General features: G+C 41.5%; 1 protein-coding gene across 1 annotated transcript in view; it reads right to left on the bottom strand.

Annotated features, from left to right (window-relative positions):
- Positions 1-4301: 4301 nt before the first annotated feature.
- The window catches only part of LOC138597039 (cGMP-inhibited 3',5'-cyclic phosphodiesterase 3A-like), a 52888-nt gene continuing 36972 nt past the window's right edge, over positions 4302-20217 (bottom strand). Inside the window, exons 3-15 of the mRNA XM_069668550.1 lie at positions 18024-18169; positions 17823-17938; positions 17493-17736; positions 17278-17354; positions 16151-16347; positions 15839-15976; positions 15471-15582; positions 13819-13926; positions 12205-12404; positions 10709-10912; positions 10381-10542; positions 6253-6520; positions 4302-4979 (exon numbers count right to left, since the gene is read on the bottom strand). Of these exons, the coding sequence (XP_069524651.1) occupies positions 4660-4979; positions 6253-6520; positions 10381-10542; positions 10709-10912; positions 12205-12404; positions 13819-13926; positions 15471-15582; positions 15839-15976; positions 16151-16347; positions 17278-17354; positions 17493-17736; positions 17823-17938; positions 18024-18169 (2292 nt within the window). The 3' untranslated portion in view covers positions 4302-4659. The remainder of the gene's footprint in view (positions 4980-6252; positions 6521-10380; positions 10543-10708; positions 10913-12204; positions 12405-13818; positions 13927-15470; positions 15583-15838; positions 15977-16150; positions 16348-17277; positions 17355-17492; positions 17737-17822; positions 17939-18023; positions 18170-20217) is intronic.

The following is a 20217-nucleotide window of genomic DNA, read 5'->3' as shown; positions in this document are numbered from 1 at the left end:
TTCCTACCCTGAGCGTGACATCAGAGGAAAATGGCCGCCATGTGAATATGGTGAATGACGTACTAGTGTACTCCTAGTGTTGTTGTGAAGTACTTCAGATTTTTCAAATTAATATAAACTAAATTTGTATAACAGCACAAATTCATGCAGGTAACTGTTCCCTGTGATTAACTGTGCCGATATAATTAAGAGAAATGAAGACAACCGATGGCTTAGCCAGGGGAAAAGATCTTAAAAACTGAAAAGCCTACATTATCCATTACATTATACATGATTTGTAGTAAAGAAGCAAAAAACCCTGGTGTTGTCCTTTGATTTCATTGCAAAAAGAACTGAAACCTGGTTCTTCAAAGACTAAAGGAAACCTGACCAGCTAGCCGCTCCCTTTTGTCTCACTCAAACCCTCCTAAATAGCTGAACAAACACACAGACGCTCTAAAGATTTGGATTGTTTGCGACAAAAATAGCGACCCCCAAATTCTATCACAGCTTTGATTAAGTCTCTTTGATTGCTGCACTGTTGAGCACACAGTTAGTGAGGCCGGGGAGATTAGAGGAGGGAAGCATCTCTTTTGACTAACGTGATCCCCTGTGAGCTTTGAGCGCTCGGTTCAACTTCAACTCAAGCAAATCAGTGAGGATAGTGAGAGATTTTTTAACATAGAGGAGAAGCTACAAGCATGAGATTTAAGGAAATCTTCCATTGCATTTGTATGCACATTAGATTTCATGTCATGAGGCAGGGTTATACTGTACTTGCATTGGGTATTTACAGTGCATGGAGTTCAAGCTCATTCATGTGTGCTCAAATAACTGTTGTGTACAGGAGGCTTGCAGAGTTAATTACAGTGGTGGTTATTTTTAGAATAACTGCAGTTTGAAAGTTACATTTTTGTACAGAGCTTCAAAATGCTCAACATAAAGACCCCAGTCGATACCTTACATGACCCACAGACAAAGCCATGATAAGCCAGTGGAAGGAGATGCTATTGGAAGACATTTGGTCCCGGAGGTGACTGCGTCTTGCAACATATGCTACAAATACACTGGAAAGTAAAACACACATTGTTTCAGGGGTCAGATATCACTTTGCCGTTTCTTTTTCACTGCTGCCAAGCAACATCAGCTCTTTTATATTGGACTTTTTTTTTCCTTTTTTTTACAGGGCCTCCTGTTATTTAAACATTACGCTGTATAACGGTAAAACAAAATCCAATTCCGTTAAAAAGAATCAGACTTTGAACACCTATTAAAAGCTCTCAACTTGAACTGAACACGAACAATAAGCTCAGGGTTTGGTTAGCACAGACTTTCTTATTCATGGCAGTAAAAACAACCACTGCACCCTTTGTAAGCACGGGGGAATAAGCAGTCAGTGCTGTAAGGTTTAGCCCTCCTTTGCACAATGGGCATTTTGATAACAGTGCAATGGATACAGTTGGGGATTTAGACAGCGTAAGGGCTTATCAAAACTCTAATTGAGTTAAGAAAATTGGGTCACTGTAGGGCAAGTTCTGCCAGAAAAAACTTTGTGTCTGCAAACAAACCTGTTAAACAGATTGCTTAGTCGGTTTTCATCCTGCGTTTGTGAATACTGCCAAATGGAACAGTTGCAAAATGTGTTTCGGATCCTTAGTGGATGTTTGTATTTATATTTTACACTTCATGCTACAAAGCAGCGTCTCTCCTTAATTTGTTTTTTCCTCCACAGTCCTGGAGCAATGCCTGTGAATAAGTAGTGCACCTGCAGATATTACCACACACATTTGTCCTCTGATTTCCCTATCACAGCCTCCCCCGCCTCTCAGACGGGCTTAAGTCACAGCTGCGGCTAAAAGGGCTGACGAAACCAAGAAAGTCTTTCAATTGTAAAATGTGCCAATGTTCACTTTGGACACAAAGTACCTGCTACAGATCAGTAAGTAAAGACACAAAGCATCGTTCAATCCCCAGAGCGCCCCTGTTGCTGTTCCGACGTCAGATCCACTACACTGTGCTGCATATCCCTGTAATACTCAGAAACCATCACATGATTCTGAACCCGACCAAACTGGCTCATCTTCAAAGAGCTACATCTAGAGGAATCTGCTGAAATGAATGAAAAAGATCCCTCTGACCCTTCATCAGCAGCTGCAAGTCAAGCAAAAAGGCTTTTTGCTCTCCTCCTTCCTCTCCTCCTACTTCTTGTTCTCCTTGTCCAAGCTCTCCTTCATCACCACCAATCTGAATCCAGGAGGACGTCAAAGGAGAGCGACGACACAACCTGTTAGCTGAAAGCTAAGTCATCAGTAAAGACTACAAATGGACAAAAAAAGATAAAGTCGAGGAGATTATGATCAGTTTTCAGTTTAACTTTACACTTAAGTTATTAGTACTTAAAATAATACACTATGGGGGAAATTCACTAAAGTATTGCGCAGCTTTATCGGCCCGGCAAACCCTGTGCAAAAAGACTCCGCCTCATTCTCGAAGCACACGAGGGTTAAACGCACCCACTTCTGTGCTCTGGTGCCGTTTGCTCATATTTAAATGAGTCATGCAGACATTCGAGGCAAATTTGGCCCCTTTCTATGCAAATGAGCCCCGTGGCAAAAAGCACCTAATTCACAAACACCAGCGCTAACAGCACCGCGCAGCTACAGTGAAAATATACCGCCTGCAGAGAGTTGGTGGTAACTGGGGCGCAGTATTACAAACTAAGGGCTGTCATGCTCAGAGTTTACAGTGATCATGACGACAATTCCACCTTTTGTGTGACCAAAAACTTTAATTGTTAATACAGTCTGTTAATAATATATTGTCGTTATTATTATAATTGGGCAACCAATCAGTCTGGGGCTGCGCGAGGCTCAACCCCGGCTGACAGGCACACTTTGTCCACGTGTGGAGCTGTTACGCATGACGGGAATTATTATATGGCTGAGCTACTGTTGCGCGCAGCAGAGAGTGGAGGTGCAGACAGCTTCTCTTCACAATCAGACACAAAACAAGAGCAAACTACACAGATCTGCGGAACTTGCGGACGGAGCAGATATCGGGTGCAAATTATGTGCAATTTATTGGCGGCCGCAATTCATTCTTAATGAATTCCCCCCTAAATACATGTATGCAGACTGTTTGTCTTTGGGTTCCATGGCTCACATATGGTTGGTATGATTTTGTCCAGATTACTTTTTCTGCCTTTTTGGTGAAAAAAGTATGAAAATATTTGCACAATTTGGATCTGATTTGGACTTCCTGGACGGTGACAGGCTCCAAAGGGTAAATTTTTAAAATGTCTTATTGATGTAAATCCTCTTGTGTGATTGGGAGCTGTGAATCAGCACTGGCCCGGTTCACTATGGCTTACTGGATTATTTCACTTTCTAAAACATGTGGCCTACATACCAGGCCATAGTTGAGATGCAAAGAAGCAACTTCATTACTGTTAAGCAAACAAGTTGGGAAGATAAAAGGTGGAGATACTGTAAGTGAAATAAGTATTTAGTTAACAAAACACATGACCTTATTACCTAGTTTTGTGTCCTGTAAGTTAGTTTTCATGTGATTAGCACTAAAATGTACTGGGTTATAGCAGGCGGACCAATGGGAAAGCAGGTGAAATGATAGAGAAGTATGATATACAGTATAGTGTCATCAAAAACTCGTTTCCCTTGCGGTTCCCTTCACAAAGGGAGCCACAGCGTCTCAATCAGCACAGACAGAAAATCAAGTGCTTAGTGAAAGAACAAGGACACTGTAAGTCCCTTTTTTTTTCTACAGTTTTCTACCTTCCTGAGTAACGTGGCCTGGAAACGTGTAGTTGTGCTGCACCGGCTTTGAGTAACAAAAGACAGGGAGAGAATCTGCGACTAAAGACGGACATTGTTTGACTCGAACAAAACCTTGTTTTGTATGTTTTTCCTTGAGCGAGAATAAAGCTTTTAGAGCAACAGGGTTCTTTGTTAAACTTCCGATCAGTTCTGAATATGGAATGTGTTTCTACTGTACTGAACTGTACTGTGTGTGTGTGTGTGTGTGTGTGTGTGTGTGTGTCTGTGAAGCTTGCGTGGGTGTATGTCTGTATACACAATGTACTACAAGTGGCCCTTTTTTCCGTCTCCCTGTTGGATCCACACGGCTGAGCCTCAGTGGACACAGCTTTTTCCCTGGCTTTCATCCCATTGTCTTCAAGGAGGGGGCTTGTTGCACATCCTCAACCAGCTGGGTGTCTCCAAAGTGTGTTGACAGCATGGGAGTAACAAGAAGGGTGGGGGGCATGGGGCTCGTGACAGTGTATTACTCACTGGTGGAGTGAATCTGTGAATGAATGAGCGTGAACTGGTGGTTGGCCAGTAGTGCAGGATGGGAAGTCTGGGTGAGGGCAGGGCACCAGATCCAGACTGAAACCAACACAACATAAACAAATACTGTCCCAATCACTCTTCCTCTACTCATCAGTCACTCCATCTTTTGCTCATCTCACCTTTCTCTCCTTGATAAACTGGGCATGCATCCACCCTGTCCTCAAACCCAGTTTTTGTTAGGCACATATTACCCAAAACATCTTCTACAGTGTTGTGTCGAAAGTGATGTGCTGGCTACCATATCAAGAGTTTAGTTAAAAAAGAAACAAACATTTTTAGACAACGTTCCTGCTTTAAGAGGAGGTTCGTTATTTCACTCCGGGTCCTCCTCTTTTTCCCCTGAAGTCTCTGATTCCGGAAGGATTTCCTCTTCCTCTATAGCCGGCACCTCTTCCCTTTCATCAAGGCCGTCGGGCGACTCCTCCTCTTTGCTAGCTTGGTCCTCCTCTTCCTCGTGGATGGCTGTGATTGGATCAGTGGTGATGCTGATGCAGTTCGGGTTCTCCTCTTTCTGGGCCTCCTCCTGGGTTTCTGCAGTAATGACTCTTTTCCACATCTCGTGGTTCTCCAGAAGATGCTGCGTGATCTGGCAAAACATTTTTCTCCTGCTCACCTTTTTGGTTTCTTGCCGCTCTATAAGAGACACAGCCAACAGTTAGACAAGCCCCTCACTAAGTTAGACCTCACCTTCTGTTCATGCTAATAGCTAAATGTAAGGATTGATACAACTCTGTGCATTAAATATAAAGCTGCAATCAGGACAAAAACATAATTGACTAATATAGTTTTTTGATCAGAAATAAACTCCTGGGAATTCTCTCCAGCTCACAAACAAGTTAGATGTATACTAAGCAGCTGGAAAATAAAGCCAACATGGAAGTGCCAAAAACTGCAGTTCCTTTAGTGGCCACTTGAGGCTGGCTCCCAAAGTGAGTCAATTCCCATGAGAGCCTATGTAAAAACGACAATTAAACATGTTTACAGCTGGTACAAAATAACAGTTTCAGTCTCTAAAGACAAATGTACTGGGGTGTTAATTGGTATATAAATTATCTGTTCAAAAATATATAGAGGCTAATGTTACGTTTATTTAGGGGCAGCAGGTACATGCTGCTAGCTACCTGCTAGTTGTCACCTCAGCTAATTCTAGTCGGTAAACCTGACGCCACAGCCATGTTTGTGTTGCTGGTGCCTTTTAGATATTTTTTTCATTGAAATATCTTACAAATGACTAGCTCTAATTATACTATCAGGCTGTCATTGAAGTCTGTGACTAAGCTTTTTTTGATGGATGAAAATCTAGTATTTTAAGTTAGCGCTAATTAGGAGGTTTTGTACCAAAATCAGTCTTGGCTTGGCTTGTGACTTGCTGAATAACCAGACTAAAAGTGTTTGTATTGTTTAAATAAATTAGATAAATGTGTATCAATAAGCTAAAGAGGTGCTGTTGGGCAATTTATATTAAAGCAATATCACATGAGAGGGAGGGATGTACTGAATATTATCAGGGCTCTGATTCGGTCGCAGATAATCACAGCCGTGAGATCAGATCGGCTACTTTCTATGATGTCTGAAGGTTTTAATTTAACATCAACCAGTGAAATAAGAGTCTGCTGTGTGATTCAGAGGTACCAGCTTGAGTAATGTAAACATACGCGGTCTGCTGTAACGTTAATTAACAGTATTCAGAACACCTGGCTGAGGCGGAGTGATACACTGAGTAAAAAGTCCCAGTGATGTTGTAATTTATGTCACCATTCATGGCATGCCTTTTATCCAATCAGATTACTTGGTTGCAACTAACTGTCCCAGAAAGAGACGACAACTTATATAGTATCAAGACAAAGACAACGCCATATCAGTGAAATATTTTCTGCAACTGCAACATAACAAGAGGTTGACGTACGTGAGGTTTCAGAACTTGTTGATGCGTCCTCATCTGCCATATCCTCCTCCTCTTCCTCGATATCTTGTACTTCCTTCACCTCCTCTGGCTCCGTCTCCCCCTCAGGTGGGTCGACCCAGCGTCCCGGCATTAGAGCAGCAGAGTCGTAGGACGAGCACAGAGGTCCTACAATGTGAGTGATGAACGACTCCTGTAGTTTAGCGAGCTGCGGAGCGGACCGGTCCATGAAGGGGCTGATGGGGAGGCCCAGGCTTGCTTCTTCGTCACCCTAAGGGTACAAACATGGGAAGTAATGTCAGATGCACAGAATTGATTAAAAAAAGTTAATGGTGGGATTTCATTGCTTCATATTTTTATAGCTGCAGGACAAGAGATGTTACTGGCCAAAAAATCATCCTGTAGCCTCTTCAATCTAACATCTGTTCTTTAGAAGTGAAAAAATATTTTAATTCAAACAGTCCTTAAAGGAGGTGTATTATGCTAATGTCACTCTCTGATACCCGTGTAGTAGCTTAGCACAATTTACAGTTAAAAAAACTCTTAATTTTTGTCACACTGGTGCTCTGTGCAGGCCCTCATACAGCCTCTGCCTGAAACGACTCAGTCAGCTCTGTCTCTTTAAGAAACCCCGCCCCTACAAGCCTGCTTTCTTCTGATTGGCCAGCTCTCTGAAGCCTGCTGAGGCTGCACTTTGTGACGTCACCAAGAGCAGTGTGTAGAAATAACAGTGTGAAACCTGGCGTTCACAGCAGCCTGATCTGAGAAGCCTGGGGATAACTCCAACATACTTTTACCTACAGATTTGAAACTTCACCCACATTTAGTCTGGACATCCAACATTGTAACATTATATATATATGTCTTAAAATGTGAAACAGCACAATACCCCCTCTTTAAAATTGTAAAAAACAGAAAGAGGGATTTTTTTGGCTTCTGTTTCTGTCCCTGTCAACAACCAAGATCATACATTGCCACAATTTTATCCTTGTTATTATTTAGATTTCAATTATATCATGATATTTAAGACTTTTCATGTATATGTAGTAGGGGATAAATGATAGAAAACAGGAGATTTACCACTTGCAAACTAGATAATGCATTAAGAAAACAGTACAAAAGATAGGTCAGTCCTCTGTTTGCTTTGACTGCATATTCAATGTACTATTTTACAAAACATAAGGCACAATTACCTGGCAAAATGCATAAAACATAATGGCACAGTAAGTCCAAGATACCCTACCTCTGTGTACAACGTCCTGAAAGTGGGTCAGTTGGACTACAAATGAAAAAAACATCAATACAATCGGGCTGATCCGTAGGTATCAATCATATAAATGAGACTGTGAGCGGAGATTTGTCTCAGTAATGGTGACTATAATTTGGGTATTTGTTACACACAAGGTCAACACTAACGTCAAATTACACAGAAAACGTATAGACAACCAAGTCTGAGTGCCCAGAATATATTAGGTGTTTGTGATTTATTTGTTGAAGGTGCCATTTGTATACCAATCATCTACTGTAAATGGAGCCAAACAGGACCCGAGCTGCTCTTCCTTTGGATATTTGTCATTGAATGCAGCGACAGCTATGATAAACACGTTTCTTCGAAAGCCAAGATGATTGTCATCTTTGGATTTATCCTGCTTAGATGGTGTAAAGAGGAATCAGCTCTGAATGAACTGCAGGAAAAGAGACTAGGTGAATGGAACCAGATCGTCCTGTAGGGTCGATGTCAGCTTTTCTAAGTTGCAGTGGTCTGTTAACAGATTCAGCCGGTGGTTTATTGAAGTTCTGTCTTTCCAGTTGAGTAAAATACTTTCTTAGCCACCGTTAATGCTATCAGGATGAAAGTTTGTAGATGTTGTGGGATTGTGAGTGAGGAAAGATCGCCATAAGAGAGAGATTGAGGGGGAGAGGGGGATGCTGAGGCTGAGGATCTCGGACAGCTCTCCCGTGACCTCCGACCAAAACCTGTTAACTGGTGAGCAGAGCCAGAATGCATGGAATGCATATTGTTTAGGTGTTGCTGTCTGTGAGGCCCACATAGTGCATTTTGTGAGCGGTGATGTGTACTCTGTGAAGGACAGTTTTGAGTTGTATGACATGGAGAATGTATTGTTGCATATGGTTTGCCAATTGATGTCTGTGTCATCTATATTCAGATCGGATGACCATTTGTGTGTTAATATTGAGATAGTACTGTCATGGTTAGAGAAGAGTTTGTATATTTGTGATAGTAATTTTTTGGGTTTGAATGAACATAGTTTTATTAGTAATGGAAGAGTGGAAATTATGGATATCAATTTTCTTTTTTATTGCCGCTTTCAACTGTATGTAGTGGTACTGACAGTGTGGAGGTAAGTTACATGTTTCTTTGAGAAGGTCGAAGGAAATGAGAGAGTGTTGAGTTGATGGGTTCCTTATTGATTCTGAACATGTGGTTATGCTATGGATTTATGCTGCTGATTGCTTTCCTGGTGTCATCTTTCATTTTCACACATGCTAAGGTGATAATGACTGTAAACTTCTCTTCACAGCCTGTACAAGAAAAACACACATTTCCTGGTAGAAGGTGGTAGAGAAATGTAATTAAGAAACCTTTTTATTTGCACTATTTTTCATTATTTGTTGATAATAAAGGTGGCTTTCGTTAGCTTTGTATGTCTGCAGTCCGATGAGACAAAGCTTGTCTCGTACTTTCACATACTGTGACAGAAACATATTGTGCTTTTCTGTTTGTTTTCCAATCTCAGGTCTTTAAAATCAATTCAGTAGGAGGACAAAGGTGGCAAGGGCTCCCATTTCTATGGCAACCAGGAACCTGGATGGCGTCAGAGCACTGCATTAGTGGCTTGTGCGAGAGGTATGTGTGTGTGTATCGAGTGTGTATAGTGACAGCATGAGAGGGCAGGGAGAATTAGTTGCATATCTGTGTGCGCGTCTGGACCGACTCTGCTGCCGCTGAGAGCCTCGCTGTCATCCCTGTGATCCTCCTCTGAGTGACAGTGAGTGAGGCTGTCAAGGATGACCCATTTAGGTCACCCATCTCCCCCTCTGAGTGGAAAAACATACACACAATCGCTGTTTTTCTCTCCAAACCAGCTCTTAAAGGTGTCAGGAGAATTGAGGAGAAGGTTTTAGTGGAATAGCAGAAGCATCAAGTTTCTTCACATCGTTCTTTTATCTTGGTACGCAGGTTTATTGAATTTAAAATAAACAAAATAAATGCTGCTACTGAGTTTCTTGAAAAAAAGCTCCAATTATGCCTTTGAAGTCTCAAATTACTGCTGTAACTCTAACAACAGGTCATTGCTAGGCATAAGTAATCATATCTCTCTGGCTAATCAGGTTTCATCTTCATGCTCGGCACCGACCGAGCCGACCAATGAGAAGCCTTGTTTATAAGAACAGGATTTGTTGCCAGGCATCAGTGTAGAGTTATCTTTAATAAATTCATGAGCTAGTAGATAAAAGGTTTTGATAAAACCCGGTGGAAGGGTCCTTAAGCAGGAAACTAAACCGCTATCATCTGCAGAGGTGCTGTTACACAGTCGACCCTGACATGACCTCAAAGAGGAGGAAGAAGTTAACTCTTTGTGGTACGTTACACTTTCACCCGTAATAACTGCTTTAAAGAGGGGCTATTATTCTGTTTCACATTTTAAGACATATATATAATTACATATAGTTACAGTGTTGGATGTCCAGACTAAACGTGGATGAAGTTTCAAATCTGTAGGTAAAAGTATGTTGGAGTAATCCCCAGGCTTCTAAGCTGAGAATGCCAGGTTTTGTGATGTCACAAAGTGCAGCCACGGCAGGCTTTGGAGAGCTGGCCAATCAGAAGAAAGTGGGCTTGTGTGGGTGGGGTTTCTTAAAGGGACAGACCTGACTGAGTCGTTTCAGGCAGAGGCTGTATGAGGAAAAATGACAAAATGACTTTTAACTGTAACTTATGCTAAGCTACTCCACAGGTATCACAGAGTGAAATATGAAGCTTGAAATTAGCCCAACACCCCCCATTTAAGTGACTGCTGCTCAACAAGAGTTCATAAGACTTTTTATTTCTAGAGACCAGCCAAAGACCTTCTGCCCCTGTATGAGTGCAGAGATTTGTAAGCGTACTTGTTCGTAGAACTCGTTGACGATCCCCTCGGTCCACTGCAGGTGCAGCTCTTTACTCTTCAGCGGTCCATTGACATCAGCCAGCTTGATGCACATTTGACACACCAGCATTCGATCGTTTTCGTTGCTCCAATCAATACCTGACATTCCTTCATCACCCACCTGGGGAAATGTGCACAGGAAGAAAAAAAGGAGTTATGGATTGTAAAGAACTCCCTTCTGATTCTTGTCAGCTTCAGTTTGGGGTAAATCTGGAAGAAAGGGCGATTTCTATTACACAAACAGGACAAATATAAACGAGAGCTGTGAGGAGATGACCGTTGTTTACCTTTGCATTAAACTCTGCGAGGAAGTCAAAGTGCTTTTTGAGGTCGGTGGCCAGGATGGCTTCGATGACGAGGAAGCGGAAGCGCTTGAACTCCACGTGCTCAAGGTTAACCAGGAAGTTGTACTCAGGCCGAGACATGAAGAGGTTCCACGCTGAAGCTGCATGATGGTTCTCCAAGACTGATCGATCATTGTATAGGAGAGCCTAGAAGTATATGAGCAAGAGCAGAAATCAATATTTAATTTTGTTGTTCAATGTGATACATTTAGGGGCTTAAAAGGCCTTATTTGTTAGGATTGTGATGTGGGCGTAAAGGATAACTTAAGTATTTTTAAACCTGGGCCCTATTTTTACAAATTTGGGGGTTGAAATGACTCATAGGAACAAACACATTTGGAATTGGTCCAGTAGATGGCCTCTGCCAGCAGCTGGTTCACCCTCCTCTGCCTGTTGCCCCCCTCTCTCTCCTCACTCTTCGTCCGTATACTCTGGCTCAAATAAATAGGGACGGCCATTGACTTCAAATGCCTCATCTTCATCATCGAAATCATACAAATATTCAGCCATGGCTTTTGAAATATATTCTTGCTGGCAGTCCTCTACGTAAACAAATCCTCTATCCAACTAAAACTCACGCGGGATTTCAGCACGAGACTTCTCCTTGAGCGAGATTTCTGCTTCTGGTTACACTAAAAGGATCTTACTCTTTAACAAAAGGACGATCTTTGTAGGGATCATTTCCGTAATGTTGTTGGACAGCTGGAGTAACAATCTGTCAGTGGAAAAAACAAGCACTTTAAGTGGACGTACTTTGATTAAGCGCAATGGACTGATTCCAAAAGTCATTTCGACCCCCAAATTTGTAAAAAAAAAAATAGGGTCAAGGTTTAAAAATAGCGGAGTTATCCTTTAAGATGTTAGAAAATATAATTAAGATGAAAATTTTAGGTCGCTCCTGCACGTGTGAATATGGGGGATTTCATTCTGTGCAGTGTTTTAGAATAACATTTTCATAGTCGTCGACCTTATTCGTCACTTGGTTGTCGGTTGCAAAATGCAGTGTGACAGCTGTGGTGAAATATGAATATGATGTTTTGTGGCGTGTTTCCCCTTTAGTTTATTGTATTGTGTTGAAGCATGCCAATTAACGCACTTCATATTCCATCTTAACATGACTATTGTGTTGCACTGTGATATATTTGCATTTTGACTTTACTGTAATATTGCCTTCATGGCAGTCAGGTTTTTTAACACACATACAATAGGTGTCACATTTACATTCAACGCTGCATAATTAATCCTCTATAGTTATGGAACGTTCCCACAGAGCAGGTGATTCATGAATACATAGATTTGGAGTTGTCTGCATTAGCATAGCATTAGCAGTAAAAGGTTCAATCAGCTAAATGGATAAAAAATACTTCATTACAAGAAGCTGGGTGGGGTCTGCTCCCTTGTTATAATGAAATCAACAGTAATGGCCTACACTTACTTACCTGTGGTGCACTGGTAGCTACAAGAAAGGCGTTGGTTCTTCCTGGATGGTCATAGTCGTGCATGGCAGCAGCTACATACAGGGCCATGAGCTCCAGGCCGGGGATGAGGCCGGCCAGGGAGCCATAGCCTTCTGTCAGCACGGAGTTCATCTTGGACACCAGAAAGCCTGTGGCACCAGGCGTGATGCCGTTCTCTGAGTCTACAGGCAAAGAAAGCACAGCATGTGCCCGAGTTACTGATGGTGGTCTCTGCTTAGACGCTGCAACTTAATAATCTTTGGTAAAGCTGCTTTGTTGTCTTGAAATGAGTCTTAAGTGACAAAAAATATCAGTTAACAACTTGAGATGCAACTGAATGAATACAGTATGAACATATGGGAGTGGGAGTATAATTAGATGTGTGATGTATGCTATCACACTAAATTTGAGACATTGTAAGTGAACATAAACAACAGTGAAGAAAGAAGAAGTATTCACTGATGCTGCTGGCAAATTGAGAAAACAACATGCAACCCTACGACGGAGAATAAGGGCCACATTGAGAGAAAAAAAATTTGCTAAGATTTCGAGAATTAAGTCATAATTTTAGGCTATGGTTAGCCTGTATCTTATTTTGAAAGGTATTATCAGTAGAGAAGCCAGTCGCCTAAAATGACCAATAAAATCACTTTTCAGAGTCCTGATGACCAAGTGGTGCTGATGTTCCAAAAGAGTAAGTATTTTGTATTTGTGAAACCTATACTAATGTGTTGATATATAGCAGTTTAGTGTGCTTGTGCATTACTAGGCAGGAGATCTCACATGTTCTCACGTGGTACATGTATGCTATGCTTCCATGCTATCGGATGTGTTCAATTAATACAGCTCCGGCTCAAGTTGTGTTAGGCCTCCTGTGCAATCATTTACAAGCATGTTCACTGTGAAGTTATACTGCAAACGCTCCTCATTTAAGTGCAGGCGGCTGGCTGCTCTTCTGATATTTATCATATTTAGGCTAACAATTAGACTTTATTCTAATAAATAACGACTTTATTTTTGTAACATAACTGTATTCTCGTAAAATTCTCGTAAACTTTTTTTCTCGTCGTTTTTCTCTTAATCACTTTTTTATTTTCTTTAATGTGGCCTTAATACTCCGTCGTACAACCCTGATCTATTCTTCTGATAGTGAAATCAAGTTTGTCGTTATTATACGTAACACCATTTAAAAATGTACACAAAAATAATCTATATAGTGATTAGGAAATTAGTTGGCCGAAGAAAAATCAGATGTCGTGATGTATTATGATATGATTGTCTAGCAAAATATCAATTATCGCAGAATCGCGATATTATCGGTATCGTGGGGCACGTATTGCGTATCCTAACATGAGTAATCCTGCGATTCCCACCCATAGTACTTACTGATGCTAATGAAAATGCCTTTTTTGTTGGAAACTCTCTCATTTCTGCCTTACTCACAATTTTTATTGCGTGCTTACTTTTCCTGTTTGTGTATGAACTCCTACCTGTTTGTCTGTGTGTTAACATGAATTCTTGCCATTCACAATGCTGCTACTAGAAACTCGGACTGGAAATTTAAAAAGTACTCCTGCATGTATTTAAAGTTATCACCAGTGTGTATCCCATTCTCAGTCAGCAGGGTGGGCAGGTCGGGCACAGGCTGGGTGGTGAGGTACCAAACAGCATGTAGCACATCAGTGGCATGGATCCGGTTGTGATCTGAGGAGAGGGAAATCACATGGTAACTGGAAACAGTGGGGGGGGGGGCAGCAAGAGTGCTGCGATGAAATCCAAGCTGGAGCTGTTTGAAACATGTTAGCACTTTTAAACTGGAAAAATAAACACTAAAGCCACTTTCAGACAAATATCTGTACAATGGCTGAGGTAATGCAGTTCTACCTTTTAATATAGGTCTTTTTTATGTGAAAGCTCCATGCTGGCCCATGTTTAAATGTGATAGAAGGTAGTAATTTTACTTTTACTTATGTTTTAAATGAAGTAAAGTAATTTGCTACATTTTCATCTACTTTTTTTTATTTTTTTTATTGCATTGAAAACAGGCCAATCAGTTTAAAGTGTCATGCATCGCGTCAAACAGAGGTGCCGGTGTTTTTTTTTTTAACCAGAAACAGCTGTTAGATCGCTTCCTTTCAAACCCACCAGACTCCATTAACAAAATCAGTAATTTTACCTCGCAGAACTCGGGGCTAGTCTACCGCTGCCTGGTTACACGTCATAACACATGTTGTTCAGAACAGAATTAACCCTTATTAACATACTAATATATAAATAATATAATATATATATTATAAACAAACTAACCGATCAAGGCAGCGGTAGACCATCAGCAACTCCCTTGTTCTGTGAGGTAAAATTACTGTTTTTGTCAATGGAGTCTGGTGGCTATGAAGAGAGCTATATAACTGCTGTTTCTGGTTAAACAATAAGCGTTCATAACCTCAAACTCAAACACCTGTTACTTTAACTAGGCTACATACATTGTCTCAACTGTGCAACCATTTCCTCTCTTCCTTTTCAGTTCGTTGCATAGAATGCATGTTTAAGGTCACCTCAGATACATTAGTTTATTAGAACTTCTACTTTTACTTGAGTACAATTTCAGTCAAGTAACAGTACTTTACTTGAGTAGAATATTCCAGTACTCTTTACAAGTCTGGATAGATCACAAAATAGATAAAGACAATGCTCCAATACTATTGGACATGTAACACTGTGCTAGGCAGAGTAAAGAGCAGAGGTCATGTAAAGGCTGTTCTGACTGAGGGAGGGCACTCTGGCTTCAAACTAATGTCAAGACATATTTTACAACAGTAAAGTCTCCATCGGCAAATCACCTGAAGGTGCCACAGCGCCAGCTCTCAGGGATTTTCCAAGATGTAGAAGATTAAATAGAATTTTTAGTACGCTTTAATTTAGGTATGCTGACTGTGCCTTAGGCTCATATTTTTTTTCAAGGGCACACTAAAAAAGGGTGCTATTTGTTTTACTGAGAACATGCACATAAAAATGATGTGCTTAAGTTAGAGTGCTGTCTTAAAAATCTTAGTTTATCAGATGTCCTTTTCCAAAACAAGATATTTCTGCAAACTGTGAACAAAATGAGAAAGCAAACAACTGCAAGCCTGTTAGTGCTGCTTTTTTTTCCTCTGACAACACAATACCCCCTTCTTGTGGCAGATAGAGGTACTGCTGGACATCAATAATTCACTCAGACAAATTGATAAACAGGGACATCTACTCACAAGGGATGACCCTGTACCCGTTCTCCAAAGCCTGGAAGTAGTTCATGAACTCTTGCACGGGGATTCTGAAGGTCTCGAACAGACCCGTGTCCTCAAAGAGCCGATAGGAAACCTGGGACACAAGAGGAAAACATACTGTTAATGGCATCTCTTATAGAACATATCTGTAGAACAATGCAAACTTGATATTACCCCTTTTTTTTGCAAGCTTAAGATGCAAATGTTCCCTTCCCTGTTAATATCACTCCTACAAGCAGCTGCTAGTTAGAACAAATCCATCAATATGACTCATATTTCCGTCACTATGAGCTCCTTTTGAATCAGTATTGATATCATATAAATAAATTTGCTCATTAATTACTGTTTACCTGACTGAGGATGCATCCCGTCTTGCCGTGTGTTTTCTCCACCAGACTGAAAATGGGAAAGTTCCAACTGTTGATCTGACTCATGAGCGGCTCCAGACCCGGCATCACCAGAGGCTCCAGGGCCAGGATCGGCTTGTCCTGTCAGGCAAAAGGTCAGGGATCAGAGGAGAGGATCAGACAGACACAGAAAAGAAAACTTGCAGGTATTTGCTCTTATTGTGAAAGAAATAATCAATTTCTTGGTGTCCTTTAAGGGATTTGACACCTGAGACTCTCGACTTGTTACCAAATCCAGCCTGTGTGATTGCCTACCTCTGGTGACGGCAGGAGTGGGTGAAGAACGATCCCCTCTGCAAGATACTCCCTGCATCCTTCCCTCGCTTCAGGCGGCTTCTTGCCTCCTTCTCCCTCCTCGTCATTCTGTGCAAAGTCGCTGCTGTCACTGTGGTTGGTCTCGTAAGTGCTGTCGTAGGTGCTGTCATAGTCTGAGGAAGCTACAGCACGCTCATCTGGGGAGACAGTACACACGGTAGACATTTAGAGTTACAGAGAGGGCAGTTGTGGAGACAGTCAGTATGAATGGATCAAATTATCAAGCTAGGATATTAGGAGGAATTGTCTATTTTTCTGAATGACATTAAAGCATTGAAAGTTTTTCATTTATTTAGAGTCACAGATCATTCTTTCACACCAGAAACCTCTACTCAGTGATTCCCAAAGTATGGGGCATGGCCTACTGGTGGGCCTCCTTGGTAGGCCGTATTCTTAAGTTTGGGAATGGCTGCTCTACTTTATTTCTAATGGAAATACTGTTTATGAATAGGGCTGTGACGGTAGTGACTTTTTCTAACTGTAGTGAAACACTACACCTTGCGGTCCAGCGGTTAACCGCTGCCCCAGCTTGCTGTTGCATCGCGTGCTGTGGTTCCACGCACATCTATTAGTGCTGATCTTTAACCTTCCTCCTCCCGCCACTTACTCAGACATCGGTTTACTTTTTCTCTTGGCGTCAACGGAGAAGTGTCTCACTGCTACATCTCCTGATTTTTGTTCTGCAAACTTTAAACCTGGCAGAATTCAGGTCCTACTGTGCCGCTGCAGCGTTCTGGCATTTGAGTGGAAGAAAAAAAACGATACTTCAATGCTAATATAAGACCTTTTATTTTTAATTTTTAAAATTTATTTCAGTTTCAGTTAATGGAATTAACCTGGGAACTTAAGTAGGCAAGCCGTGATGACGGTCACAGGATCCACCACCGCGGTTGGCGTCACATAAAAGCGGTATTGCGGATATGTGGTAACTGTCACAGCCCAATATATGAACAAATCTCTCTGAACAATACTTTTTTTACTCAACTTTTCCCTGTTAAATCATCATGTTCCCAGCTCACTTTGATAGATACAATATGTTTAATGTCAACTGCTTGCAGGGTGGTTACCTGGATGGGGTATTCTGTCTCCTTTGTCCCCAGGTTCTACCCCGTGGTTCAGTCGATTGTTGAACGGCCTGCCGCAGCTGAGAGAAGGAAAGCAGAGACACCAACACAGTCAAAGGACACATTTTAGACTCTCCCTAATTTTTACACTAATTAACTCTCATACACACAGTAGCACATTTCCAATACTCAGCAGTATATGAATCTGTTGTTGTTACCTGCCGCAGAGTGATGGAGGCCGCCAGTGTGGGGTGGTGGAGCTGGGGGCGCTCTGGCTGTGAGTTAAGGCTCTGTGGTGGCTTTTAGGGGCCACAGGGCCAGGGGTCCGCTCTGTGAGGGGCCCAGCGGGCTCAGGAAGCTGCACTGAACATGTCTTTGCGGTCGGGCTGGAGACCGGAGTGCCCGGGACGGGAGGAGACGGGCACGGAGAGCCCAGAGGTGACACGTTGGAGGGGGGGAAACCTGGAAAAAAAGGACAATACTGACTGTAATGTTTTCAGTTTACTCTTCTTATTGTGTTCAGTAGATGTTTGTACACACGCTCATACCTGGTCTTCCCAGTGGTTTGCTGTAGATGTGGTTGGAGGTGACGGAGGCAGCATAGGAGGCAGACATGGAGCGGCTTTTTGAGATGGTCATCATCACTGAGTTGTTCCACGAGTCGCTGATTTAATGTAAGAAACCATCAGATAAATATATTACTGTCACTTTAAATCGTTCCTATTGTGTTCCTCTTGAGTGAGACTCACCTGTCTGTGGTGTGTTTGATGCTGGCTGAGCGGTCTCTGCGTACAGGCCCGGGCTCGATGGTAGGCAGACCTGTAGCTGAGGTGGTCGTGGTCCAGGTTGATGATATTCTCCGAAGCAATCCCGGGGGCAGACTCCGTCTTAGACGCTGTAATGCAGATTTAAAAACACGCGTTAGCACACTCACTGAAGCCTCACAGCGGTGGATGAGGCAAGTAGGAGAGCATTAGTTTACTTAGGCACCGGACAGAATCTCAAAATTGACAGGACTTCAGTGAAAAGGGACTAATAATCTTGGACACAGATTTGTGATCTGTGTAATTGTGATAAATGTGTTTCCAGACCTTCAAGTTTAACTGAAATCTTTAAATGTCGACATTTTTAAACAGATCAACATCTGTGTGACGTCTGGAGCCTGGGATATGATGAGAGATGGTGATTACATTTCTCACTTCTGCTCCGGTTCCTTCGTATACGCAGATATTTTGCAATCACTCGTTCTACTAGGAAGTTTTGCAGCTGTTTGTTTGTGTCCTAAAGTTTCATAGTATTTATATTCATTCAGAAAAAATGGTTAATGTGATCATGTCTTTTCAAACATCACCTCCAGTGTTGGATTTACCTGCTGCCGCAATGGCATCATTTACCAACTTTGTTTACAAGATAATAAAAGTCTTGTATCGTGGCACAAACTCTCTCACTCTCTCACAACTGTAGGAAAAAGCTTTGGTCACATTAATGACATTTAAAAAAAAGTCACACATACTTCACTAGACAAATAAAAAAAACATACTGAGAGGAAGGCAGGTACAGTACCATAGTTACTTTGTGGACAAATAAAGCTACAATTAGTGGTTAACGTGATGTTTCAGCCTAAAAGCACATATTTTAACTACAGAGCTGAATCTTCTTTCAGAGTAACAGTTGTTGTTTTTTTCCCTCCATCATAAAGGTAAAGACATCGAACTACAAGGATGCCATTTTTGTTCTTCTCGCCCATTCCTGTTTAAAGCATAATGGAGACAGAGCGGTGAGTAGGAAGGAGTCACGCTTGTTTCTGTCGGTGGAGTCAATCTTTCAAAAGATGTACATTTCGTTGTTAAGCCACGAGCTGAACTCAGTTATTTGTCAGATTGTATTTTTGTAAATCTAGTATTTTGTATATCTCTCTCTCTCTCACTCTCTCTCTGTCTTCCCCACTCCCTGTATCGAACACACACACACACACACACACACACACACGCACACGCACACGCACACACACACAAGCATATAGAGGGCAGCAGAGGATCAAATTTCACATAGACCAGAGTAAAATCATCCATCCCTCTTTGTCTGTTTGATTCTTTGGCAGATAACCACACACTCATACCAGGAAGTATCAACAGCATCCATCACACACACACACACACACACACACAGATACAGCTCTGTATACCTCTGATCACAGTTGAGTTATTACAGTGAAAATCATGTGCTTTTGCTATAGTGAGTATTTTATTATGTGCTAATGCAGTTTTGCCTGAAGCATCTGTGCTGTATTGTTATGCAACAATAATGTAGCTGACGAAATGTGCGAAGACATAATGTGATGAAAAGTGATGGATTGCTGCATGACATTTGTATGATTACAGTTAGTCTTCCGGACTTTGTGATTAGAGCCGCATCCCTAGCAACGGTCTGTTCTTCATAGCAACGGTCTGCTATCAAGAAGAACAGACCTCGGAAAGCCGGAATGAACCAATCAGAAACAAGTATTTCACACAGCTTTATAATAACAACTTTTTTAATTAAGTTACTTTATGTCCATGCTACGGAAGCCCTAAGCGGACATGCATCCATACATTTCATGTACTACATTTTCCCACGATAACAAGAAATTTCCGGTTGCTTATTTATCCCGTTATCTCGAGATGACAACGCTGGTTTTCCCGTGATAATAAGTTGGTCTGGCATGTACTGGTCTGTAATATCACAGTGAGCAGTCTGTTGTTTTCTTTTCTAGATCGTCAGAAAATTATCCCATATCACATAAAACAAGCTTGGTTATTTTGAGATAATGAAATAAATTAATCCATTATAATGGAAAAACCAGCGTTGCTATCCCGTGATAATGAGAAAAATAAGTCCAGATATTAAGAAAACAACTAAAATTAACTTGTTAACAGGAAAACCAGCTTTGTTATCTCGAGATAA

This window comes from Semicossyphus pulcher, unplaced genomic scaffold (assembly GCF_022749685.1).
Source record: "Semicossyphus pulcher isolate SPU_LCO1_2020_fin unplaced genomic scaffold, fSemPul1.0.p SCAF_19, whole genome shotgun sequence".
NCBI lineage: Eukaryota > Metazoa > Chordata > Actinopteri > Labriformes > Labridae > Semicossyphus > Semicossyphus pulcher.
The sequence above is the reverse complement of the archived record's forward strand: the minus strand, read 5'-3'. Positions and strand labels throughout refer to the sequence as shown.